Genomic DNA, 27,910 nt, shown 5'->3' on the forward strand with positions numbered 1-27,910 from the left:
ATGGTGGGAAACACTGGGAAGAAGAGTTTGAAGGACACGTTCCATGGGGGAGCCCTCAACCTAAGGCAAGGCCAGACTTTTGGCAATGAGGCAAGGACAGATGACAAAGAAACCTGTGGTGTGACTCTGCTCTAGCCTGCAAGGGACTTGGGCAGGTGTTCCCTAAAAATTCAGACTTTTCCCTGTCATTGCCTAATGAGTTCCTCTCCCGTGCTGGGGTTCCCCACCTGAGCATGGTCAAGGAGTGCTTGTGGCCTTGCTGTTGCGTTAAGATCTTAACGATACTTTTTCTGAGGTCCAAAGGTGACCCCAGGCTGCTGTCCAGGGAATCCCTGTACTGAGATGCTTCCATGCTGCTGTTTAAGCACATCAGCTTTACAGCATCTCCTTTTTCTTTGCACTCTGGAAAAGCTGGACATTGCTGTGTGATCTCTGTTGTGATCTCTCTGAATGAGTTTCCTGAGTAAAACACAACTCAGTTCCTCAGGGGTTTACCCCCCCCCCCCCCCCCCCCCCCCAGATCAAATAGGAACCTTCTCAGGGCAAACGTTAAATACTTTTAAAAAGCCTTTTCTGCTGCTTCTGAGAACATTTCTAAAGTAATCATTATGTGAATAAAATTGAAATATGTATATAATGATTCAAAGGCAACCTAGAAATAACTGTAAGGGTCTCAAAGGAGATAATAATGATTCTAGGAGCACCCATGGAGACCAGCTCAATCCCAGGTGCCTAAAATCACTGCAGGTGAATAGACAGGTGACATTTAAATCAAATCTACTCCCAGGCTGGGCCATCATGAATATAATGCTCTACCAGTACAGAGACCTTAAACCTCATGGTTTCTCCGTGGGGTTTATTGTAGGAGGAAGATGATGCAGGTTTCTGTTTGTCTTCGTCCTCTGGCTTCTCATTCTGGTGAGGGATACCCACCCGATGGCTGTGAGGAATGAGAAGGTGAGAGAACTCTGCCTGCTCCTGCTCTGCTTTCACAAACCAAGGAGAGTTACCAGCCTCAGAAAATTCCCCTTTCTCCCCTTAAACTCCACTAGTTCTCTGAAGCCTCACATTTCCCACCAGCACTTCTGCCTTCGTTCGGGGGGATTTGAAACTTTAAAGGCCGTTTGCAAGCGGCGCACGGCTGTTCCGAAGCGGGGGCTGCGGGGTCGGGCCGCTCCAGCCTCCCTCGACGGCCGAGCTCCATCGCGCCACAACCCACAGCCGAGAGAGATCCGGGCGGGCGGAGGTTGGTGGGACGAGCCCCGGGAAGGGGGAGACTCCCCCCCGGCGACCCCAGTGGGGCCGCCCCCGGGGCGGGGCCGGCACCCTGAAAGCCGGGCCCGGCGGGGGAGCCGGGGCAGAGGCTGCGCCGCCGACTGAGGGTGAGGGCGGGGGCCAGGCCGGCAGCAGGAGCAGCAGCACCATGGAGAGCGGCGCCGACGGGCGCCTGGACGCCGCCGCCTTCCTCGGGGCCTGGCGGCGCTTCGACGCCGACGGCAAGTGGGGATAGGCGTGGCGGGAGCCGGCTGAGGGGTGCGGGGGTGCCGGGCCCGCTGGGTGCCGTGCAGGGGCCTGTCCGTGCAGGGGGGAGCGCGACCGCCGGGCTGGGTGCGGTGTGGGTGCCTGGGATGCTGCACATGGGGCCGACGTGTCCGAGCTTTACATCCACGAGGTCCTGCAGGTGTTTTCGAGCACTCCCTCTTCCTCCTCACCGTGACTATCATAGCTGTCATTTCCACCCCAAAAGTTTTGCTTTTTCATCACTTCCTCGTTTAATCTGCTGCTCTCTCTTTTTGTCCCGGTTTGGGACTTTTTTTGTTTCTGAAAAGTTTTCCGTAAGAAAAACTCCAAAGGGAGCGCCGCAGCTGTGCCCAGCCTCACACAGAAGCGATCAGATGAAATTGAATAGATGTGGGGCTCCCCTGAGTGGGCAGACAGGGCCCCCGGCTGAGATCCTGACCCTGAAGCCTTGAGCTACCTGCATGCAGCCCATGACGGATCCTGGAACTTGGGCAGTACCATTAATATATTTGCTCTTTATTTAGACAATGGCTACATAGAAGGGAAGGAGCTTGACGATTTTTTTCATCATCTCCTGGAGAAACTGGGACCAGAAGTAAGTAACTGTGCCGCATTCATTGCCCATCGGGTGCAAGCAGAAAAGTTATGCTGAGAGATGGTTTGTGTTTGCTGTTCCATGAGTGCCGACTTCCTTAGCAGCCCCAAGGTAAAGAGCTTTTCTTTTGGACACGGGGTGGCATTTAAGCACGTACAACAAGTGCAGTCAGCTGAGTGGTTTGATCAGTTGTTTCCAGCCCAACAGATGCTGGTCAGGGGGAGATTGCAGGTGGCACTAGCTGAAGGGGCTGGTTGGCAGCGTGGAGAGAAAGTCATTTACTGTTGCTGAATAGAACCAAGTGAAAAAGCACGGGCACACAGCCTGGCTGGCTGAGGGAAGGGCAATGTTCATGGTTTATTTGTTCAAGCCTGTGGTGATTAGTTTTGTTCATATAATAGGTTTCTTTCCCAGGTCAATTTTTAACAAATATACTGTTGTTCATTTTAAATGGTGCGTAGGAAGAAGGCTTAGGTCTATATTGCTGCAAATGTCTAAAAGCCAAAAGAGCATCATTTCTGTTGCTTGTAAGACCCAGACCTGTCTCTACAGAGTTTCTGGGCTTCTCCTCTGGTTTCCTTTCCTGGTTTTGGCAGCATTTCCTCTCTCTCATTGTCTGCATCTCTGTACAAACAGAAGTTGCACTACAATTTACAGGGGCTGCTTTGCTCAGCTCCAGGTCATATCTTGCCTATGAGTGGCATCAATGAAGGAGAAATCCTGCCACTCAGGCTAGCATTCAGAAGTTTACAAAGGACATAGTAATATTTTTACTACACAGAGTCTGCCCAGATAGGGAAAGGAGGAAACGTCTTCCAAATGGAAGGAGGAGGTGTGCCAAAAACCAGAGATGAAACAATTCCTTTAAGCAAAATTAATTAACAAAGACAGAAAAGGTAGCTGATAAAAGGCATAAATTCATGAGTATCAAGTGTAAAATCAGAATTGTACTTGCAAGCCAATTAGTACTCTTAGATCTTTAGGGCTGCAATTAAAAAAAATAAAATCTGTGAGTAATTTTTTCAAGCATATTTTTATTTAATTTGCAAGTAAATTTGGATTGAAATATTGTCAGTTTCTACAGAAATGTCTTTCAGAGCATGGATGGTTAGATGAAGAGATAGGCATGTAAAAAGGCTTCAAATGAATCAAAAAAGATTCAGCAACGAGAATATTTAGGGACACAGAAAAGCTGATTTAAAGAGAAATCAGAAAGTTTGTGATTGTTTACCCAGGAACAAAAGATTGAATTGGAAGCTTCTAGTCTTGGGGTACTGAAACAGCAGCAAAAAGCATGCTCAAACAAACTCCATGACAGCAAACATGGGATGTTGAAGGAGATGCTTAAAATGAGGCTGCAGAAATCAGTGCTGCGGTGGGACCTCCAAGTGGGGCTCTCTGGAGTGAGCTGATGGTGATAAAATCCAGGGATAATCAGAGATCTCGTTCTGAAAGGAGCTTCCTAAGGATTTGATTCAAGAGGAGCTCCAAGCCCTGCTCTAGCCCATAGCTGCCCTTGTGTATCCCTCACATGAGGTCCTGGGACAGCTGAGTAGCAAACCTCATGTGTTATAGCAGTTTTTGTGGTCTTACTGATTCAAATGTGAACTCCATTACATTGGCATTTAGCAGCATGCAGAAATTGCAAAATGAGGGTGTTCTAGCAATGAACTTCCGGCTTTAAGAAATCAATAATAGTTTTATTGCTTGTTAGAAGTCCCTGCTTGGATGACTCCAGCTTAACTCAGCACCCTGATCCAGTTTGCATCTCCTTTACTTCTGCTAGCTAAGTTTTGCCATTAAAAGAGATAGTTTAACACAAAAAGAATGGAGAAAGGACCAACTCCCTCTCCTCCTATTAAATAGAAGAAACGGGCAAATTCTGAAGGACCACACTCACTAACTTTCAGAGTGCTCAGACAGGCTCTCAAGTGCTTTTGGTTTTTTCCCTCTAGTCTTCTTGCCTATTTTTGGCAGTGTTTCCACTCTGGTAATATTAGTGATAAAATTGCATGGCAGGTTGCAGGCAGAGCAGGCTGGTTTTGTGGCAGAAAATCCAAGGGGAGCTTTGTCCTGGGAGGCAGAGAGCAGTCCTCTGTGCATGGGGGTCAGTTGAGCACCAAGTTAAACAAAGGTCTTAACTACCTTTGTACAATGAGTTTGTCTAACAACATTGAGCCATTTTTCTCTTTTTCACATGATTTATATTAGACAGGCTTGTATTATGGCAGGAGGGGTAAAGGGTCCCCTCTGCATTGGTTTTACCATCCTACAGAAAGTGTCCTCAGTGATAAAAGCAGTGAGCTGTGACTGATCATCTCTCTGCTCTACCACTCATCTTGACCTTTACTCCTTTGGGTTCTTAATGTCTTAGTTTCCTTGCACAGTAAAAGGGGGAGGCAGCAATACACTGGCACAACTTACAGATGTGTCACAAGGATTAATTAGTGGCTATGTCTGAAGTGCTACACAAGTGATAAATAATGTTATCAGCACTAGAAGTTGTCTCTACTTGAATAGAGAATGGCTTCATAATTATATTTTCTCGGCCTGCATTCTCTAAGCTGTTATTTTTCTTAATGACCACTGTGGTCCTTCTGCTCTGTTTTTCCTCCCAGTTACTCTGCAGCATCCCCAGCTGACACTAAATGCCAGGGGATGGGAGCAGCTGGAAAAACAATGCAGAAAAAAAAAAAAAAGCTGAGAGACACAGCTCTTCCTGACAACTCTGAGAGAGGAAAGAAACTTGAAATAGCATCCAGTGATAGAGGCCAATTTCTTGTCTTTTATTGAACCATCACCAATTGTGGGGGGAAAGGAAAAACTTTGCAACAAAGGTGGACTTGTAATAAACCAACCAAATCCTAGGTGCTGCTTCCTGTCCCTTCTCCAGCAGTGGGTGGTTGCTGGAGGCATTTGGACAATGCACTTAACAACACACTTTAACTTTTGTACAGCCCCAAAGTGGTCAGACAATTGGACTAGATGTTTGCTGTAGGTCCCTTCCAACTGGAATATTCTATTCCATTCCAAGTCCTAAGAAAATCCCGTCAGCTTCCAGGTGTGTGTAATTCATCCTCATGCTAGCATTCCATCTTCTAGCTGCTGATATCAGCCACCTGTTTCTCTTATCACTGCTGTGACTTCTCACTAACCATTTGAGCCTCCAGTTTCCAAGCTGCTACTGCATGGCTGTCGTGAGCTGCCTGAGCTCTCTTCTGCTCTTTCATAAACCTCTTTCTTCTACATTCTGGCAACTCTAATATCCACATATTTTCTAAAAGTTTTTATACTGAGGTGAAAGCCCAGTGGAAAGGACAGTTTCTTTCAGTGTCAAATAAGTAATTTTATTAGAACAGGAGCCATAGCTTCTGCATTTCTGTCTTATATTCCTGTACATCTTTCTTTCTGTATCAAGATTTTCCTTGCTTACTCTTTTCTGTGGTTTTAATGAAGCTCTATGTATATTCTCATAATAATTAGAGAAGAGTTTTATAGAGGAATGGCTATAAATTTTGGGGTTGGATTACTGAAAGTTTCCATAAAACCAATGATGTCTGGGCGGATATGGAGAGAAATGCACATTGCCATCGGGCTTTCTCGGAAATGTTTTTCACTTTGCCTAAATTATACTCAAATTAGATAGAAAACTTTCAGATAAAGGATGGTTGCCTGCACCTAACTGTAAGTGTGTAGAAGACCACAACAATTGTTGAAGTATAGATTTGATCAGACTAGACAGGTATTAGTCTTGTTCAAATCCCTCCTGTCTGAAACCCACATGGATAGTTATGACTGCAAGGGACTGACGATAATCCTCTGGAGCTCACACTTTGCAGTTATTAAGGATTTGTCTTTACTTTTTACTTTCAAAGACTAGAAGCCCCCTCCAGCTACTCTTGCACTTTATCCTTGCCTTGCACACTGCATTGTCTGTCTAAAAAATGTGTATAATTTAGCATGGTCAGGAATGCAACAGCTAGTCAAACAAAGTTTAATGGCCAAAATATCAGTCAGCCTCAAAGCCATCCAAGGCAGACTTCCCCTGTGCTTTACCACCCCAAGAGACCTAAGGTCAATGGTGACCAGCAGGTGAACAGCAAGAAGATCCCTAGCAGAAAGCAATAAGCTTGCATCCACATTCAGAATGTTTCAGAATTCTAACCCCCAAGCAATCCTTGCTCTTAAAATATTAGGACAGAAATCTTTCCTGTCAGGATGGAGAGGCCCTGAACAGGTTGCCCAAAGAAGCTGTGGATGCCCCATCCCTGGAAGTGTTCATGTTGGATGGAGCTTTGAGCAAGCTGGTCCAGGGGAAGGTGTTGGAACTGGATGATCTTTGAGGTTCCTTTCAGCCCAAACCATTCTATCATTCTGATTATTGCCAAATAGAGTTCCTTCTTTAGGTGTGGCTTCCATCAGCCTTGATTACCCTGGCCAGCTCCTAATCCTGTTCCTCCACACTAAGGCATGGAAGTGCCTCGAGGTATTTCTTAATGCTAACTCAACATACCCATGGTAAAAATGACACAATATGTTTTCATCACCCAAATGCACATCAAACAACTTTCAGCCCAGCAGAGAGGAGAGAACAGAGAACCTGTCCAAAACCTAACCACAAAACCATGATGGCACAGGGAAAATGTAGCCGGTAGCCTTTGTTGGATGCTGGTGTCTACTATGGGAAAAAAGCTTTCCCACATTTGTGCTGATGAGAGTTAGAAAAGAAACCAAAAACACAATGCGGGATGACAGGGTAAGTGCTCACCTATTGTCACAGGCAGGAGTACAGTAAATCCTAACCAAAGTACAGGGCCAAATTCTCTAGTGATAGCACTGAAGTTAAGAGAGAAAGATTGGCCCAAAGGAGAAATTGGCCATGGAGGTGTAGGGTGAAAACCCACAATTATGCAGGCAATCCAACCTACAACTACATGGGGGTAACAAAGTCATTCATGGAATTAGTTTTTACAATGAAGAAAAAATTGAAAGGTTCTTCTAAAGGTGAAGTGTACATTACTGATGTCTCTCATGTGGTCCTTGCTGGCCTCATATCTGTACTGTGTAGCTTTTGGCGTGATAATAGTTGTTGATTTTCTTTTCCAGCTCTCCTTCTTGGCAGACAAAATTTATTTTCATAGATCTTGTAGGAAATCTCTATCTGTGGGACCCTTGGCCTTTCTATCATATTTGGCTGAAACACTAGAAGACACGTGTTTGAGCCAGCATTTTCAGAAAATTCTCTAGTTTTTATTCTAGAAACAGGGTATAATAGTGACTTAAATGTAGTTTCATCTTTTTTTATACCCTAATCAATATAGCAGCTTGCTTCTAAAATCATGTCAAGAAGGAAAAATAAATCAGTTTATTACAGGATTTTCTTGGCCAGCAGGAACTAAATGAGACATCCCATTTCATCGAGTAGGAAAGGCTCTGCACTGCTCCATACATTCACTTTTTGCCCTCCAAACCAAGTGACTCATAACTGTGTTTTCATCAAGGCAAAATTCTGCCAAGCACATGAATCCCTTAAGGAACAAAAATTTAATTAGTCAGCATGAGGCAAAGAGTGCAACAATATAAAGGGAATGGATTAACAAAGAAGACAGATTACAGCCAGGTTTCTAAACAATCATAACCAGTCATGACAAAGAAATAAAATGCTGCAGAAATTTAAAAAAAAGAGTGATCATGCCCTTTCTGTGATTACAAACGCTATTAAAAACCAGATTACCTTTGTGATGCTACAAACACTTCTAAAGGATTTTTGCAAAAGGCAAGACGGAGACTGGACATGGAAAGGAGAAAGCAGAAAATTCATTTGTTATGGTAACTTGAAGCACAGAAGCTTTTTTCTGTTGAACTCTGTGGAAGAACATCTGTAGTAAGAAATTTACTTGTTAATCCTGAAAAATATGTGAACAAAGTCATGGCAATATTTTAAACTGTGTTCTTCTATGAGAATAAAAATTATCTGGCCTTCTCATGGTATGTAGTAAAGATTTCTTTCCTGGCTGCAGTGAGAACATGCAGCAGCCCTTGGAAACCACACATCATCCAAAAACTCAGGGAGGTGCGTGCACCAGGGAAACAAGGAATTATGAGAAAGGCTTCTCTGTACAGAGTGACTGGAAAGGATGCAACAGCATTCACTTAAACTGTCACAAAAAGGAAAGCTTTGCAAACCTTTGAAACTGGTTAAGGATCTGTTGCTTGAGGCAGACAACATAATTAAGACAGCATTTTCTGATAAAGATGTGCTCAGCTACAGACTTCTACTTGCTGCAAAGCCATTTCTTCCTGTTCCATCTTATGAGACAAGGGGCACATGTTTGTATGCTGCTCTTTGTTATGTCATGATTTAATTCAGCAGGCAGCCACTCACTCACTCACTCACTCACTCCCCAGTGAAATGGGAGAGGGAATCAGAAAAGTAAAGTGGGAAAACTCATGAGTTGAGGTAAAGATGTTTTAATAGGTAAAGCAAAACCCAAGAGCACAAGCCAGGGCAAAATGAAGAATTCATTCATCAATTCCCACAGGCAGGCAGCTGTACAACCGTGTCTGGGAAAGCAAAGTTCCATCATGCTGACTTCAGAAGACAAACACCACACTCCAAACATCTTTTTTTCTCCTTCTTCCCCCAACTTTATATGCTGAGCACCACACCATATGGTGTGGTATATCTTTTGGGTCAGCTGGGATCAGCTGCCCTGGCTCTGTCCCCTTCCAAAGGGAAGCCTCAGCCTCCTTGCTGGTGGGGTGAGTTGAGTCTTCAGATCATGTCCTTGCTTGGACAAAGGGAACAGATCAGGTACAATATGGAGTTTTTCCAGCCTTTTAAATGTTTTCAGAGTAGAAAGGAAAATAGAGCAAGCTACTTGTTTGCATCACCATTAGGTCAGTCTTGAAAACTTGATCTCCCAACCTTAGTTTCTGTTTGGAATATCTTATTTCATCTGTTGGGGTTTTTTCAGTCTTCTGGGATTTTTTTTGGTAAAGAGAAAGGTCCCCTTTGAAACCTAGTGGTCATAACACAAGGTGAATTGTTCTTAGTGTAAAAATTTTTAATATTGGAATAATTTTGTCTTGAATGTGCATCTTGGGAAAGCCAGTTTGTACTTCATTGTTTTATCCTTTGTGAGTAAAGGATGGGTTTTGGTAGAACTATTACCAGTTTTGTTTCATAAGTGGAATATTTATGAAGATATAAAGATTGTCCAGATTGAAAAACCACTGTAGTGTAACCCCTTGGACTAAAAGCTTTTGGAGCTGTGTAAATATTTTAAATAATCCGGGCATTTACTTGATGTATCATATAGTTTAAATCAGAATATAAAAAGAAGAAGGCTGTCCTATTTTTATGCAGGTAACAGTGTCCCTGCCACGGACAGCTCAGTGAAGTGGTGGTTGATAGCTGATACCAAGTTGAGCAATAAGCATTTTAAGCAATAACTAGTTTTGAAATGCACAGTACACGTTTCATATATCAGCTGTGATTCCAAAATGTGATTATCATTTTGGAAATAACTCATCCTCCTGGACTTGAGGGAGGATCATTTCAGAGTACTTTGCAAGCCTATTGAAGTTTGCAACTCATAGGTTTACCTAACTCCTAGGGGGTGTCTCAGAGTGTCAAGGGGCTGTCAGAAGGCAATTTAAATAGCATGGGGCTGAGTTACAATGCCAGGCAGAAAGAATTCAGTGATGAGCTGTGCCCTCAACATCCAAGCCCACAGGACTTTCTAGACACCACCATGGGAAAGGAAGATCCTGCAGGTGTGCCCTGGGACCTAATCAGCCACTCCTCCTGGGGCCTGGCACCTTGGGTGCATCCCAGTGGGATCACTGCTTGGTGTTCCATCCCCAGACTGGGAGCTGCCACCCTTGGTGCTACACAGGGCTGCACTGCGTGGAGCTGTGCACTGGGTAAATTTGGGAAAGTCACTCATGGCTTTGTGTCACAGTGATAAAAAAGGGAGTGTACAACATAATGGAGCTTCAATAGCAGCTGGAAAGAATTAGAAACTGTGTTAGAAGACCCAGGAAGGAATAGCTGTAGTCCCACATCCACTTGGTTGTAGAGATGATAAAAACTTTGAAGGACTTATATTCAAGGATTGGGAAGAAGGTAATTTATTGTCTTGTAAACATTTCTACAAAGGTATGCTGCAATCTAGTGTGAGTTATCCTTCTCCCTTCCTTCCCTCCCCTCCCAGAGAGGGCCAACTCCTACACAACTGGGAGAGAAGCCAGGACCTGCTCAATGTGCGTGGTGAGGGTAACATGGGACTTAATTGCTTGGGAAAGATTAACTAGATGAGCTTCCCAGCCCAGCCACTAAGCTCATATGACTGGAAGCCTTTTCATGTTGTGAGGAAATTGTATTGTGTGTAGTCCAGTCAGAGTGGGTACCCTCGTGGTTTCTGCTAAAGAAACCATGCCTGATGAACCTAAACATTGTATTTCCCCTGTCACAGCAATGCCTGTCAAAACACATAACCTTGCAAGTCTGGAGAACTCCTCACTATGTATAAATCGATTATGGGGTTGAGCAGATACAAAGAGAATGTCAATTGCTTGAAATTCTGTGCTATTAACTCAGAAACACTGACAGGGCTTGGTGCCAGGGCTTAAATCAGCTGACAGGCAATAATAAGCAACAGTCTAGCTCCACTGACACCTTTCAAGGCTGATGATCTAATGAACTGCAGAGATGTCATTCAAGGATGAGGATATCTTCCTGAAAAGCACAGGCTGAAAACAAGCAGGATGGAAACTGCTGAAACACACACTTGAGCAAAACCAAAGCCCAGTGGTATAATGGGAACAGTTGGGTAAAGAAGCAAGGGTCACTGAAATATTTTGGGATTTCCAAACACTGATCTTCCAACTGAAAGCTTAATAGATGCAAGGATACACATAGGACTTATTTCCAAAAATTCATCCACAATGGTGTGTCTGTGGGTTTTTAAAGGCATAACCCCCAACTATAAGAATGCACTTATCCTGGTGATTATTTGTGAGTGAGGAGAGATTTCTTCCAGGACGGTCTTCTGGTGCCCTCAGCAATTTTCATGCACTTGTTGTTTTCCCCATGGCAGAGCACCATCACAGAAGAAGAAGTTCAGAGGATGAAGGAGCAATTAATGTCTGTCTATGATGTCACCACAGATGGACGCTTGCAAATCCAGGAGGTATCTCTGCCAAACCCCAGACCAGTATTTCTTTTATAGAAGGATGGAAAATTAGAACAGATTTTTATAGGGCCTGTAGGAATAGGAAAAGGGGTAATGGTTTTAAACTGAAAGGGGGTAGATTAAAAGTAGATTAAGAAAGACTTTTTTTAAATAAGGGTGGTGAAGGACTGGAAGGGGTTGCCCAGGGAGCTGGTTGATGCCCCATCCTCGGAAACATCAAAGGTCAGGTTGGACAGAGTTCTGAACAACCTGATCTAGTTGAAGATGTGCCTGCCATTGCAGGGAAGTTGGATTGGATGACCTTTAAAGGTCCCTTCCAACCATTCTGTGATTAAGACCTGTAGCAAACTTGGGAGATCTGGAAGATAGAGCCTGGGTGCAGAGGAAGTGACTCACAGAGTATTACATTGGCCAGATCCTTTGGTCTGGAGTTTATTTCCAAGTTTATTTCCATGCCAAACCTGTATTTCACATACTGGATCAGTAGCTACCCAAGTTTTTTCCTTTCCTTACTTTCATGGTGTGGGTTTGCTTTTTGTTGTGGGGATTTTTTAAATGTTTTTCATCCAGCTTGCAAATATGATGTTGCCGGATGATGAGAATTTCCTACTGCTTTTCCGACGGGAAACTCCCTTGGACAACAGCGTGGAATTCATGCGGGTCTGTATCTCCACACTGCCTCCTCCCCTTTGCACACCACCAGCTTCTTCAGCTTCTTCAACCCTTCTGTCCCCTGTAAAACACAGCTTAGGAAATAGATGGGTACTGTGGAAGCAAAACGCATTCTGACCTGTTCAGATAGAGAAGGTTTTACATTATTTACACCAGCAAAACAGAGGGGTGGTATCTAGGACTGGACCAAGGTACCCAGAGAACTCATTACATTTCACAAACACTTTCAGCCATCTATCAGTCATGCCACTACAGACAAAATGTCCCTGCCCATCAGTTCACCCCTTCAGCTCCTCACCTGCAATACTGTATAGACCAAGACAGCAGAACAGGTACATTTTAAGCACCATTTTATTCCGAAACATTAGGCTGTCAGGGCATGGAGAGGAAACCTCCATAAATTGGATCAACAAGCCCATAGAACTTTGCCCAGTCTTCCTCTGATCTCTGCCCCCTAAGTATCCCAATGGGGAGTTTCAGTTGTTCCAAGATCTCATGCAGTTACTTTTATTTCTCATACAAGCTGGGGGCTTCTGCAGATCAATGGCCTGTTGTATATGGCCTTGACTCAGGGCAATAAAAGAAGCTGCATATACAAATTAGGTAATAAATGCAAAACAGTTTCTTAGAATTGTCTTCCTTTTATGGACAACGTGTCTGCATTAAACATGTGATAGCAGTATGTAGCATGTACAGCATCCAAGTGTGAGTAAGAGCTATTGTGTGAAAAGTTTATTTTATTTCATTTAAAATTAATTAAATGTTGGCTAATGCAACAACTTGCTCATTATGGAAGTTCTACTTTGAATCTTTACAATTTTTCACAGAGCAGATGAGTAACTGCAATATTTATGTGCTCACATCAATCTATCCCCGTTCAGATCTGGCGCAGTTACGATGCTGACAGCAGTGGATTTATTTCAGCTGGTGAACTCAAAGTAAGTTATTCTAACAAATCTCTTTGGGCTTGACCTATAGCTCATTGATGTCAATGGGAGCTTTTCCATCAGCTTTACCAATTTGCTGTCTTTTTGTGTGAGTGACAAATGGCATTTCTGGGTTGTTCATAGTGAGTTTGAGGACTTGTGCCTTCTGGCATGGTCTCAGGGGCCCTGACGGAGGGAGGATGGTTTGCTGTTGCCCTCCATGTCCTGCTTCCCCCTAGCCTTGTCCCATGACCCCAGTTGTCTTGGTGACCTGAGGCATTCAGTGAGCCCCACAAGGCTTTGCACATGTGCATCTCCCAGCTAAACAGAGCCAAAGCCATTGTGTTTTATTAAGGGAATTTCTTCTCAATCTCTTCCTGAACCTGCAGGTTTTCTGAACACTGATTTCTCATTAAAGCTCAGGCTATTGAGGCAAGAGCCTGTTCAGAAACCATAACTCAAACACTTTGAGCCAGCAATCACAAAAGTTCATCACTGGGCTGCACATCATGTGCTGAAGTCTCAGTGTGTGGCTTCAGCCTGTGTCCCTGCAAAGATGTAAGAGGTGGCTTGAGTGTTTTACTGAATGGTAAATATTTTGATTTGAGATCAATTAGCAAGTATTGCAGGACTTATGTTGTCTTTTGCTTATTTCGTAAGTCTATTAGGACTCACTCCAGTATACCTGTTCTGGGGAAAGTTAGTTACTTTCTAATTTATTCAAAAAACCACCATGTTTCAGCTAAAACAAATTGAACTTTGTCAAACAGAAGACACTAGTACTAACCAGGAATGTGAAACTAGATTTGTGTACCCTGCTGAATTTGAATTTAATTTCCTACTGTTATTTCTTGAATTTCCAGTAGAGAGTAAAATTTCTCTCTTTTCTTACTACAGGATTTCCTGCGAGATCTCTTCCTGCAGCATAACAAGATGGTTGCTGAGGTGAAGCTGGAAGAATATACTGATACTATGGTACGAAAATATAGAATTAATGTCATTTAGATCTGAGTACAGCCTAAAATCTCCTTTAGGGTCAATGTCTACAGGACCATAAAACCCTGCAAGGTGCTTAAAAGGTGTGTCAGAGATCCCTGGGGGGAGTTAGCACACTGATGCTAACAGTTTTTGCACTGGACATCAGCTGTGAATGCATTTCAAATAGCTTTGCTGAGAGTCAAACTATTTCCTATGAGAAAAGAGCTCCACTTTACACCAAAGCAGGCTGAGCTCTAAACCCCTTTAAATACAGGTGAGGTGCATCCTTCTTCAGGATATGTTCATGCTCAGGCAGATCTCCAGCTCATTCACTTCCTCCTTCCCTCTCTTCCTCCTAGCAAATCCTTTTACTCCCAGGACATGCAGGTATTTGGTTTTTCTGCTCTCAAAGCCCAGCAAGCCTTGCTGGCTCCCTGCTGCTTCCCTGAAAGACTGAGAGGTTGAAAGTTTCAATTCTCCACCTGATTTATCACAATATAGCTTTTATACTGCAATCAACAACATAGCATTTGGTGTGGGTTTAGTGACAGCCGCCTCGATTTCAGAGCAACTTATTATATCTAAACATCTAAAAACAAGAAGGGAAAAAAAAAATCTCATTTCTGGATGTCATTCTCAAGGGTATAATTTGAATTCCACTAGCAGACATCTATCACTGCAATTTTCTAAATGGTTTTCAGATGGAACTGCATTGTTTCTTGGCACAAAATCTGTGTTTGTACCTAAAAACCAGTTTGGTATGCAAGCAAACAAGAAGCTGCCCCCATATTTTGCAATACCATGTTATGTATGTGTGATGTGTGTGTGCCCAGAAATGTGACCCTTTAGAGCAATGTGAGAAACTGTGCTGTTACAGAAGAGTGTATATTTTGTTTTTCATATTTATAAGACAGTGAAGAGAGAGGAATGCCAGCTGCAGAAATTATTTTCCAACTGGCAGAGTCTGAAAACATAAAAAGCCCAGAAGCTACAGCTAAGACAAAAATATTTCCGGTAGCATTTGCTGATAGCAATATCTTTTATTGTGCTCCATTAAGGTTTCCATCCCTGGTGCTTAATCTCTGATCAGGTGCTGGGGAATAGGTGATCTGAAGCTTATAGACAGTGGGTGGTTCATTTCCTCCAACTCATTTCCCTTCCCTTTAATTTCCCAAGAAAGATCTGTGGTTCTGCTACCCCAGTGCAGCTAGGTATCAGTGCAGCCCAGGGCTGAGAGCCAGGAGATCTGGTTTCTATTCCCATGGTTTCATGTAGAAGGGCTTTATATCTCCAGAGAGGCAGTTTAATCTCTATGTTGGAAGATAAGATTTGATATGGGAAAAGGGATGCTTTGTATATCTAGGGAAATCTATGATCTGAAATGCAAATCTGGCTCCTGAGGACAAAGGTTTGCCAAGCTGCAATGCCAAAAGAATCAGGGATGTTAATAGTTATTAGAAAATGAGAATGTGGCAGATGATATTTTTTCCCTTGTAATTCTTTTCTTTAAGCTGAAGATCAAGGATGTTTATAAACACACCTGATCCCAAAAGCAAGAAATTATCACTGGCATAATCTTATCCTATGATTTCCTGGAATAAAATAGAGGATGTGAATTCTGTATATAACAGCAAATTATCCACATGGGCAGTATCCTATAGCATCAGATACACTCCACAAATTATTGCATAGGAAGTTATCTGAAGTAAGAAGGCAAAATTCCAATGAGGGAAGAAAGATTCAGCCTTGCTGAATCTTTCTGAATTTGCAGGGCTGGATTAAAGAGGGAAAAGTGGCTCAGGGGTTTGATGTCAAGGCCCATGGTAATGGCAACCCTTCACTTCCTCTCTCTCCCTTCCCACATGGAGTGAGGAGCTACTGGAGTGCAGAGTCCCTCTGCCACCAGCACCACAGTTTGGGATAAATGGGTCAGTGGCCCATCCATTTTTTCCCTGACTCTCTTATATCTTTGACAACCAGCAGCAGTGATTCCTTTTCTGCAGATTGGACATACTTACATTCCTCTCTGCTATTGCTTTGCTCCCACCCTTTTATCTTTTTAGAGCACAAAGTCCTTGGGAGCAGGACCTGTTTCTGCTGCGCACAGCTACAGAGTCTTGCAAGGTGGCCCATCTATTCCTCTCAGGGCTTTCAAGGGCCAGTGTAATTATTATTCAGTTGAAATAAGCTGTGTCTCAAGGAGCTGTAAACCCATCTGTCTCCACAGGAATATACACAGGAATATAATTTTTTCTGTATATGCACAGCTGGCTGCACACATCTTAAGCAGCTACTGATATCCTGAGTGGACCCTAGGGCCTTCTGGAGATAAAGGGGGAAAGGCAAAAACTATAATTTAAAAGGAGCTAGCCTAGGCTTGAGGAAAAAAATAAAGGCAGGATTTTATGGTTCTATGCTGGGTATTTGCAGTTTGTGAGCAGATATCATATCAACCAACCAGGGCATGTTAAACTCTTGCCCCTTGTGCTGCTATGAATGATCTCATACAGCATTAAAAAAAAGTGCTGGGAAGAGGGAGAGTGTATTTCTTTTGGAAGAGATTGGTTGTCTCTGGAAAGGAACATCACTTTATCAGGTTGCTTAGCAGCTGCTTCTGAAGAGGCTATTCTGTTTCCTTGTGACCTTGACATCCTTTCTTCAGAGAACAATGGTATAGATTAGGGCTTTGATGAACAAGTGGTGAACTCCTATAAAGACAACAGGTAGTGAACACATCAGCATTGCACAAACTCTGTGAGTCTGCTAAATCAAATCTTAAAGAGCACTAAAGCCACTGGGGAAAATCACAAAAGAACATTTGAGTTCTCAAGACTCTTCATGGGAGAGCTGAAGTGACAATGCTGTGTGAGGAAGACCCTCTGTAGGGGCTTCTTCTCCATGTTTTTTCTTCCATGCCTACATAGATACATATTTGTATTAATAGCCATTAACTGAGTGTGTATTAATAATTATCTACATGCACCCACTTGCAGTTCTTAGTCTTTGAACACAATCTGTGGGTTTGTTGCCTTCCCACAGGCAGTGACCAAGAGCTGCTGGCAGGAAGCAAGTGCTTGGAGGTTGATGTGAAGCCTGGTATTGCTCTGAACTTCCTGAGAAGAGGCCCCAGGCATCCTGCAGTGTGTGTTTTGGGAGAAAGAGTGAGCATAGCTGAAAATGGATGGAGGGTTTAAATAGCATGGTGAGAATCTTCTGCCTTCCTGAATTAAAAAAATCTGGAGAGATGAAGACTGGTCCCCTTGATACTTCATGATGAGGATACTGTGTATGATGACAGAACAACCTTTTCAATCCCTCCCACATCCCCTCACCCCCAAGATCAAGCTGTTAGTAGGTTTCTGGGTTCTGGTGAGGTTTCAGCTCAGAAATACCCATCTCATATATGCATTTGTCAACAATTTTTAAGAGTGACAGATTCCATTATCTGTGTGTGCTCAGAGCTGTGCACATAAGCAGAATATTGTAAATGCCAGGATATGAACTAGATTTGAGATATGGTTTCTGATAGCTTGCCAGATAGCAGCATGTTACTTCCAGTTTGTAATCCAAAAGTCTACAAGCTGCATGCAAGGCAAGCTCATTTCTGAGTCAAACTTCAGCAATTTAAGTTGTTTATTCTGTTGAAACACTCACAAGTGCAACACTGGCATTCACTTTTTTCATTGCCTTACGTTGATAATGTCACATGGAGCATAAAAAATTCCTTTAATATGAGCATTATTATAGTCTCAGTAAAGTGCAAAGGACAGTTCTTGTCCAGCCTGCAGGCCATCTTTGCCCACCACAGGTTAATATTCTAGAGGGGCAATAATGTAAATGCAGTGACTAATAAGAAGCATTGGTCATGAACTACAGTATTTGAAAACTTATAGATGGTGATGACTGAGGATGAAATCTTAACCCCAGAGAAGTCAGAATAGATGTTTTTCCCAGCTGTAATGACACCAGGATTTTGCTGGGCTTATTTGCAAAGATTCTCCTGGGCACTAAGCTATGTGCCCTGAGTGCCCAAGCCCACAGCTGAGGGCTCCCCATCTTCTCAGTGCAAAGAGAAAAAGGTTGCCTTCTCCCTGAGGATGATCTGTGTCCATGAGTAGGCACTGTGGACTACCTTTATTGTACACTGGGGGGATTTCCTGTGCTTCTGTGGCTGCTGCCTGTCCCTTCTGCAAGGATAGTGCAGAGTTTCACTGTGGTCAGTTCCATGTGAAAGTCTGTCTGTGTTCAGTGCTGATACCAGTGTACTCATGTGAGCAAATAAAAGCCAAAGCACAGAAAATTCAGGTGATTTAGACCCTTAACATTAGGTAGCATATCTTTGTTAACAAAGTCTCTTATGACCACCAAACAAAAGGTGTAATAATGGAAAGACAAATATTTATTGTATTGAAAAAAGCCTGAACAGAATTAATTGTGTTTGTCAAGACACCAGGCAAACTTCCCAAAGCTCTAGAAATACCATAGGAGTCAAGTGTAGCCTACAAGATTGGTTCCCAAAGTGCAGTCTTTGGTCATCCCTTCTCCTCCTGGTAGTGATCCATGCCAGCCTCTCTCCCAGGTGACTGGAAGGACCCACACAGCTGATGAACACAAATCTGCCTCCTGTGTCCCTTCTCAATTTAATGCTAGGGTTGCTGTCACCTCCAGTTTTCTACCACACTTGCTGTGGCAAAAGCCAAGAGAAGCAGAAAATCCTGTTTAAGCTCAAACATAATTTCTGAAGATCAGAACCAAAAGAACTCAGGAGCTTACAGGCTTCTGAACACCCCAGATAATGCCTTGGTCTCTTAGGAATCAAAACACTCTTGGAAATCCTGTACTAAAGAACTTATTTATGACACAGGTGGTCTGGCTGGGCAGGACACTGAGCTTTTGTCCTGAGGGTAACTTGCTGGCCACCGGGCCCTCCAGTCACTCTGCAAATGCCTTTGTGACCCCATCCTTCCCTAAAGAAAGAGGCCATAGGCAGTCCTGCAGCTTGGGCTGATGCCTGTCTTTATACAGTCTCAATAACCTCTGCATTTAGGTCTGGCCAACTTTTGTTTCAGCTGTTGGGCATAGGTGCCCATGATATATACATTAAAATATATATGTGAGAGTAGGAGGTCAAGTAAAACTGACTCTCCCAGTGTCCCACTTAATTACACAAAGAAAGAGAGCCAGAAAAGATATGGAAGCAGGTTTTATTGAGTCTGCTGAGCACAGAACTATTTATTTTGGTTGTTTACTTCTTTCCTTATCTCTGTCATGAAAAATAATTCAGATTTATATTGCTCTTCAAAGAATGTGTGTATTTGTCTATTGTAGTATTTCAGTGGCCTTTAGAACACTGGACTGAGAAAGCAGAGATATTTCCTTTGCTGAATTAAATACTGATGGTAGTTTTGATTTTGCACTTTTAAAAAATGGAGATGTAACTTTTATTTGCAAACCAAGCTCTTACATATTCTCTGTCTGTCTCAGAGTGCCACAGAGTACATTCAAACAAACAGGGTGTGCCCTTGGTGCACTGCCATTAAAATGTCAGTGAATTAATTTGTACAAACACTACAAACACTTTAAAACACGGGGTAGCTTGACAGTAACTGAAATGCATCATTTTATAAAGCATACTGCTAGATGCAACAAAGCTTTTAGTAAAATTGAGTGCTATTTAAACATGCCAGACCTTGTCCTTAACCACATTGTGATGTTTCATATCAGCCTGGCAGTGTAAATATACCTTTCATAAGTGTAAACTGAAAATCCATCAAATTTAACATATCAAGATGGTGTGTGAAGGCAAAAGTTTAAATTAGAAACAACCTCATAACCATTGCAATTATCTGCTTCTCCCATTATGTATGCTTTGTCATATGGGGTGGCTACCTCTGTCATTCTTTGTGTACTCATGCACACAATTAGCAGATCAGATCAAACACTCACATGCTTGAAACTTGAGAGTTTGATTAAAAAACCCTTCCCCAGGCTGTTCCCTGAGTAATGCAGCACACGACTGCCATGTAGTGGGTATGCATGAGCTGCACTTGTCCCAATAACAGGATTAGGTCTATCTTATTAGCTGTGCTACCTGAACTAATTCAGTGAACACTAGCCCTTCTTCCCTACACGTTTTCCATCTTTCATGTTAGTCACTGGGCAAGAATTAGCTTGGTGTAGCTCTACCTGACAGACTTTTTTTCTTTCTGTTGACTGATATGGAAGATCAAAATATTGCATGTGTTTGAAAATTGTATTCAGGGTAGTTGTGGCAGAAAAAGGACAAATGGATAGAAAACACTAAGGTTCTCTCTTACAGAGCTGAGTGAAGGAGGTCAGGGAGGGGAGTTGGTTAGCTGTAAATAGATGTCACTGAAATTTCAATATCAAGCTGAAAGATGGGGTGCAGGAGAAGAATGTTTCCTTCCATTAAGCAATCCACCAAGGAGTTTATTATCTCTCTATTAAATGTGTTTTACTGGGATCTGCACTGCTGCAGGAATATTTTACAGGGTTCAGAAATTGGTAGGATTGAAAACCATACGCTCACAAAATTGATAATGAAGCAGAAAGCCTTTCACATCTTAACCACCATCTTTCATCTAGTCTGTTTCATTAAGAGTGCACAAAACTCTTCCTGGTTATTTGCAACTTCTGAAGCCAAGAAAATATGCTGCACCCACAAAGTAGAGCAGATGTAGGGCAGGCAGGACACATGAAGTCCCAAGGCAAGGACAGCCATGCTGGGATCCTTATTTATTTATTTCCTGGAAAAGGACATGAGGCTGGAGATGTTTCACTGGAAAAGAAACATGAGACTGGTCCCAGACAAGCCTATGTGAATGAGAATTGTGCCCCAAGTCTGGGTCTTGGACAGGAAACCACCAGTTCAGACCTGCTCCCATAGGCTCATACAGAGACGAGGACACGGTGATCACAGAGTTGAACTTCTCCCAGAAACTCAGTGTTTGCTTTTCTGAGGTATCACAGAGAGCAAAACACATCTGAATTTGAAGTCTAGGCTGAAGCACTGAATTTCAGTCTCGAGACTGAGATGCAGCAGAAATGCAGCAGAAAGGGGAGAAAATAAAACACGCTTTCAGGAGCTCAGAAACATGTGGGAGAATCCAAGTACTAAGACTACTAAAGACAGTAAGTTTTAGTATGTTTTGGTAAGAATTCTGTATTTTTGTATGAACCAAAGACCAGTGCCTTCAGCCAGAGCTGCCGTGACCTGGCAGCAGAGCTCCTGAGAGCTGCGCCCTGTGTTTCCCACCAAAAGCTGTCCTTTCCCAGCAAATGCTGTTCTGTCTCACCAACTGCATTGCTTTGTGGTGACCTACAGACCATGTGGGTAACTAATTCTTCTTGGTGGCCTAAAGCAAAGGATTTAGACTGACATTTTCAAAAGCACTGAAGTTACTGTAGAGCCCAAGGACTATGGTATTCCTTTTACAGGAATGATGTAAGCTGCATGCAGCAAACGTCACTGGTGGTGGAGAATGTGTCAAAGTGAAGTGGTAGGGGTATTTCTCCTCAAACAACAGACAAAACCAGGTTAGGCATTGATGTTCCATTTGGAGAGAGACTTTAAAAATCTTATCTGGGCTTATTTATTTCTAGAAAGAATATTAATAATTTTCTATTATCTGCAGAACAATTCCTTTATTAGCCAAGAACTGAAGGCTCAAGTTTATCTCTCTGATGGCAGAGGAGGGCTGTCATTGCAAGGACATTTCTCCCCTTGGTGGCACCAGCAAAGGCAGCTTCTGCTCCCATCCCTTTCTCTAGCCTTGTCCCACTGCTGGTCCAGCAGAGATGAAGGAAAAGTGCCATATTGCTGTGGGAGATCCAATAGGGCAGAAAGCAACGTGCAAGAAGTTAGATCAGCTGGAAGGTAACAACTTGGATTGATGCATCCACAGGGAAGTCCTCAGGATGGCCTGGCAGCTTTATTTGTCTCCCCAGCTCTAGAGTGAAGGAAGATTCAGAAGCCTTTCCTCTGTCATGTAGTGGCTCTGCACAGAGCACATGTTTGGCAGAGGCCATTTAATGGGAAAATAGCTTTCTTTGTGCCAGCAAACACCCACATGGCTCTTGTGATGCCATTTTTCCAAATATCTCAATTTGGGCCTTCAATCATTCATAGGACTTTCATGCTGTCTTTCAATGGGAGGAAAAGTGAGCCCATACCAAATGCCTCTTCAAGAAATCCACCCAAACCTCACAAGTGTAAAATACTCAGAATAATTAATGGTATGGAGTCTGTTGCAGAATCTCAGTCTGGTACAATGTGGTACAATAAAGGGTTACCATGGACTTGCTGTCCTTGCTCCCCTTGAGCAGTGGGCAGGGAAGAGGCGGCGCTGACAAAACAGGCAAAATCTCCCTGAGAAATGGCAGCTCTCCAGATGCTCCCTTTTCTCACATGATTATTAGACTCTGCCCTGGCTCCACTGCTGAGAAGTGCTCAGGACATGCTGCTGGCTCCCATGTGTTCAGGCATAGGGGATAATCCTGTCCATCTGAGCTTTGTCAGATGGGGCTGGTCCAGGCTTTCTCCAGCAGCTGTGCCATGCACAAAAGATCTGTAGTGAACCAATTACTCTGCACAACCACTAAACAAGCAAATGTGATCTGTCAAGGTAAGATTAATGCATATTTGACAAAGAAAGGTAATCTGTCATAGTAAAATATTCATGTTCCTTCCACACAGAATGTGGAATATTTTTTTCCTAGAACTTTGAGCTATGAGATATTCAGCTTTGCAACTCATTAAACATCCCCCCACCCCTTTCTTTGTAACAGACCAATTTTGTGCCTTGAAGAGAAATGCAGAACAAAATACAGCAAATAAATAAATAAATAAATAAATAAATTTTTTTGTTATGGCTTATCAAAATTATGCTATTCAGTAAAAGAAAATAATAAGTTTCGAATTCACATTTAACCTTGATGTTGGCAGCCTGACCTTCTTCCAAGTCTTAGTGCATTCTACAGCAGGCCTTGAGCCAAGCAAGCCCCACAGCTTTAGTGGTGTAAAATCCTGACCTGAGTGCTGATTAGAAGGTGGCATTTCCACCTCAGCTGCTCAGAAGCCACAGCAACAGTCAAAGGTAAGGATGGAGTCCAGGTGGAAGTGTTGAGAAATTTCTCCCTTTTTCTAGCTTTTTTATTTTTTTCAGGATCAGGGCAATGTCAGTATTTAGTTTCTGAAGGTCTTTCCTACAGACCTGCTTTATCCCCATGTAAGGTGGGAAGGGACCAGTACTGGTATTTGATTGCTTTGGGTTGTAGCTGTCAGAAAGCTGGTGGGTTTTGCTATTTCCTTGTGCCACCCTTGCACTTGGTGCTAGCACAGGATGCCACGCTGCCCAGGGTTTGGGCAAGCCCCCTGAGCAAGCAGAGGGAAGGGCACAGGGCAGAGCAAAATGTATATTGCCTTTTTTTTTTGTATGTGTGTTCTCCTTGTGGCCCATCTGCTTTATCTCCATCTTCTTGATTTATAGATGAAAATCTTTGACAAAAACAAAGATGGACGACTGGACCTGAATGACCTGGCAAGGTAGGATTTAGTAATGTTGGTGGTGTTTCAGCTAACAATGGTCAATCCACACAAGGTGATGCTCTCCCTCTAGGCATGTGCAGTTGAATTCTACCTCCTTTTGAATTAGATCTGCTCTGATCCCACCTCTCCAACACATGGTCCCCATTGCAATAATCTGAGAATCTAGAGCCAGGGATAGGAGCAATGCCAGGATCTGTCTGGACAACATCAATGTGCTCTGGCATAATCAGAGGTGCTTCCCAGGAGGTGGCAAAGCAGCCAGTGGCCCTGTTTCTCCAAAAGAAGGATGACAATCCTTTCAACAGGGTCACAGACATGCATTTATTTTTCATCATTATGTGCAGCAGGGATTGCAAAGAATTTTTACTGCATTTTGAATAATGAAAGTGCCACCACAAAAGAGTTTGGCAGTGGCAGTAGGAAAGGATTTGGAGAGCCAAGGTGAGATGCTTGTGAATGAAGCTGGGATTCAGTCATGGGCCTGCCTCTCTTTTCTGTCCTTGATACCTTAGAGGCTTTTAGATGATTTTCACTGCCTAGAGATAGATACACCTCTCTCTGTGAAACTATGTGCATTGATTGGATAGGACTTCAAATTTTCAGATACAGTCATAAAGGCCAGTTTAGAGGATGAGCGGACAGTGGTGCTGGTTTGTCACTGTTACTCTGTGCTTTGAATCCTGACAAATGCCAGCACAAATAACTGCAGTGCATACAGCAGTTCCCTTTGACCACGAAATATCTAAACAGAATCTGGGGCAGGATGGAGAATATCTAAAGGGGGTTGCTCTTACAATTTTCTCTTAAATACAGTTCCCTTTGGGGAACCAGGCCATCTGAGGCTCTCCTCCAGTCTGAAAATATTTCTCAGACTCCAAATCCCTCTATGTGTGGATATAGCTCAGCAATTCCCTGTGCCATGGGCTCTAAAAATTTCAGGGTTAGCAGAGCAGTTGGAGAGAGAAAAGGGTTTATTAGTACTTGTCAGGCTTTAGGAGATGAAAAGAGAGGAATTCTGCGAGTCTTAGTGTACAGGCCAGTATTACTTTGTCCTTTACTTTTACAACCACCAAGTCCTCCCTCCAGTAGAGAGCCATAAATCACTTTCTTTAATGCAGCACAGCAATCCAGTTACAAGGAGTGATTGTCTGTTAGCTCTTACTTCTGAAGCTGACACCCTCTGTTGTGCAGGACCACCCAAAATGCTCTGGGAGAAGCAATGGTGCTAATAGGCACGTCTATGGTGAACTAAAGGGCACCCTCTGTGCCCCATCAGACAGGGAGGAAGGTGTGTGTTCCCACAACAGCCCACTGTAAATAACCCCACAGGCAATTTTCTCTTTTATAGGCCTTTAATGTAACATCCCTTTGTTTTGCAAACATGGAGGGCTCAGAATAGTTCATGTGCCGATGATAAAGTGAAAAGATCATAATTAAAATCTCTCCATTCAGGATTCTGGCACTCCAGGAAAATTTCCTTCTACAATTCAAGATGGATGTAAGTAGCACTAATTTTTGATACATTGATCCTGTCTCCAGCTAAGATGACCTGGGCCCAAACTTGAAATTTTTGCTTTAAATTTTCATTTGCTTGTCCTCTCTGTATGCAGGCTTCCAGCACAGAAGAAAGGAGGAGAGATTTTGAGAAGATCTTTGCACACTACGATGTTGTGAGTCCCATGAGTCTGTTCATTCCCTGGTGGTTTGTAAATGACAGAGTTAGTGTGTGCTGCTGAGACTTCTTCCTCCTGCTGGGTGCTGATGCAGTCACTGAGGAGCAGCATCTCTGCCCAAGCCTGTGGCCCATGAGCCCAAATGCCAGACTGGGAGGGGTAAAGTGGGACAGAGAGGAGCAATCCTCAGAGATCTTGTGTCAAGGACCCATTTCGACTTTCTCCATTGCCATGGCCAGTGCTGCTTAAAACTGTGTTAGCAGTTTTCCTGCAGGAGATGCAAGGGAGGAAGAGGAGGTGGTGGCTTTAGCCCTCACAGTCTCTGGCAGTTCAGGACCTGCATCACCACCACATTGAAAAATAAACCCCCTTTCCATACCAAATCCATGGTTGATTAGGGAGTCTGGCTCAGGACAGATGTAACCATTTAACTGCCTGTTAGACATCAGCAATTCAGTGCTGCTTTTGGCAGTCACAGAACTCCCTCAGGATGGTCGGAGACTTTGCTTCCATTTTGGGAGAGATGGTTTGGGAAAAACAATGGGATCTTAGATATTAGATATCAGGAAGAAGTTATTTACTGTGAGGGTCTTGAAGCACTGGAACAGGTTTGCCCAGAGAAGCTGTGGATTTTCCAACCCTAGAAGTGTTTGAGGCCAGATTGGATGGGGCTTTGAGCAGTGGAAAGTGTCCCTGGTCATGGTGGAATGGTTGGAATTGGATGATCTTTAATGTCCCCTCCAACCCAAACCATTTCATGATTCTGTGAAATTTATGCTAGAAAGCTTGGTGACCAGGTGTTGGTACTGACCAGTAAACACTGTGGTGGTTTTGACTCACTGGGGAGTTTTGATGTTTATTCCTTCTTTCAGAGTAAAACAGGAGCACTTGAAGGCCCAGAAGTGGATGGGTTTGTCAAAGACATGATGGAACTGGTCAAGGTATCTTCATGGCTCTGTTAATACTCTGTATTTCCTAAAGATCAGTGCTTTTGGAGAGGCTATGTACACAGAGACACTAGTGAGAACATAGAGTCAAATTTTAGTTTGATCACCAGCAGAAGGAAATGTCACCATCTCAGTATGTATACTGTAAAGCATTTCACTATATCACATAAATTCTGCCTCACAAATTAATACAGCTTCCCTCAGCGACTCTATTTTCAAAAGGTCCACTCTAGTTCATACTTTGAATTAGGCAGGTGTTGCAGCATGACATGATATGGATAGATCATCACAATTTCTTTCTTCTGTTTTCCTTGTGGATGTGGTTCTCACCAGAATGACCTCATGGTTCATTAGTTCATCTCAGGGCTACAATTGAAAATTACTTGGTGTCTGTCTGCAATCAAGAATACCGTACCTGGTGTGTCTCTTCAGCCCCTGATGGACAGAAGAGTCTGTCTTCATTGGATTATCTTAACTTTCCTGATGCAGTGCAAGATAGATCTTTTGACCCAAACAGAATCTGATCTTTAGCTTCCTCTGAGCCTGAACTGTTGCATTTCTACACAGTGTGAGATATCTGTGCTGCCATGTCCATTCAGGAGAGAGCGGAGAACAGCAGCTGTGTGCTGATGGCTGCATGTTTGTGTTCTGGCCATGCAGTGTGCAGGGAAGGGTGTGGGGATGGGCAGAAGTTTGGATTTGTGTGCTCTGTGTGTGTGTGTAAAGAAGGGAAATTTGTACTTTGCCTAAGGGCCTTCATCTTCGTTGCCCTTGGACCCCACAAGCTGTGCATGTGAATTTGATCCCCTCCTGAGAATGTGGGAAGCCGAGCAAGCAGTACAGCATTAGGAGCATACAGAAACTGTGTAGCCTGTAAAATGTGTCTTCAACATGAACTTGATCCACAAAAGGTATTTTTACATTGCTGACTAGCCTGTAAAATAGCAGTATGCTGACAGAAATGTCACATTAGTCCTTGCACAGCAGGTTTGAGAGAGGAAACCAGATGAAAGCACAGGTCTGGTAGAGCAGGGATCTGCATTGCACAACTTTCTGAAGTTTTCTTATATATGGCCTTGACTGAGCACAAAAGTCATGGTGCATTTCCATACAGTCACTTACAGTTCCATGCACCTTTTGCTTTTTCAGGGCACCCTTTCCCATCTTCTATTTGCTTCCCCATGGCATATGAGATGATGTGGGGCCTTTTGGTCACTTTTCCTTGGGTGGTTTTCCCAGTTGCTGCATGGTGGGCTGCTTTACTAGCTGGGGAAATCCAGAGCCATTTTCTCTCTCAGCATTCTTTTTCTCTTTGCCTGCAGCCCAGCATTAGTGGGGTAGACCTGGACAAGTTCCGCCAGATCCTGCTCAACCACTGCGATGTGAACAAGGATGGGAAAATTCAGAAATCTGAACTAGCTTTGTGTCTTGGGCTGAAAATTAACCCATAGCTGGGAAAGTGCTTGTGGTTGTGTTTCCCTTGAAAGATTTGCCTGCTGCTCCTCATAGAAGTGTGTTCTGTGCTGCTGTGGGAGTGGTGGGGTGCTGAGGCACCACGCTGCCAGGCTGGAGAGTGGGATTTACACGGCGGCTTCCTCACTCCACCAGCTCCTTTGTGATGTTCACTTGCTGCTGCCTCTTGTGGGTCTCCCTAGCAATGTCTGCTCAGAGGACAGGTTGCTGTTATTCTCATGAAATGCTGCCCTGCCCATTCTCCCAGGATAGGAACAAGCATCTCCTCAAAAACACCCCCTCAGTGCTTTCAGAGTGAAGCCACTAGGTGTTTCTGATGGTCATATTGTATGTGTGAAGTCATTACTTTGGTGAACA

At 43.4% G+C, this 27,910-nt stretch overlaps 1 protein-coding gene across 1 annotated transcript; it reads left to right on the top strand.

Annotated features, from left to right (window-relative positions):
- Positions 1-27,910, top strand: SCGN (secretagogin, EF-hand calcium binding protein). Its single transcript, XM_054285442.1, has 12 exons — positions 1-65; positions 1,120-1,500; positions 2,017-2,116; positions 11,221-11,313; positions 11,887-11,976; positions 12,870-12,926; positions 13,812-13,889; positions 23,402-23,457; positions 24,913-24,958; positions 25,071-25,130; positions 26,006-26,074; positions 27,403-27,910. Exons 1-12 carry the CDS (start codon positions 1-3, stop codon positions 27,529-27,531), a joined length of 1,224 nt encoding a protein of 407 aa, XP_054141417.1. The 3' UTR covers positions 27,532-27,910.

This window comes from Melozone crissalis, unplaced genomic scaffold, assembly GCF_028551555.1.
Source record: "Melozone crissalis strain CALT ecotype California unplaced genomic scaffold, PUWL_Pcris_2 ptg000042l_1, whole genome shotgun sequence".
In the NCBI taxonomy this organism is placed as follows: Eukaryota; Metazoa; Chordata; class Aves; order Passeriformes; family Passerellidae; genus Melozone; species Melozone crissalis.

What these genes read in the sequence shown, in the direction of transcription:
- SCGN (XM_054285442.1), top strand. Translation starts at nt 1, where the DNA reads ATGGTGGGAAACACTGGGAAGAAGAGTTTGAAGGACACGTTCCATGGG. An exon ending in TTCTACAATTCAAGATGGAT is followed by an intron (nt 24,959 to 25,070) that starts GTAAGTAGCACT and finishes CTCTGTATGCAG; the next exon opens with GCTTCCAGCACAGAAGAAAG. An exon ending in ACATGATGGAACTGGTCAAG is followed by an intron (nt 26,075 to 27,402) that starts GTATCTTCATGG and finishes CTTTGCCTGCAG; the next exon opens with CCCAGCATTAGTGGGGTAGA.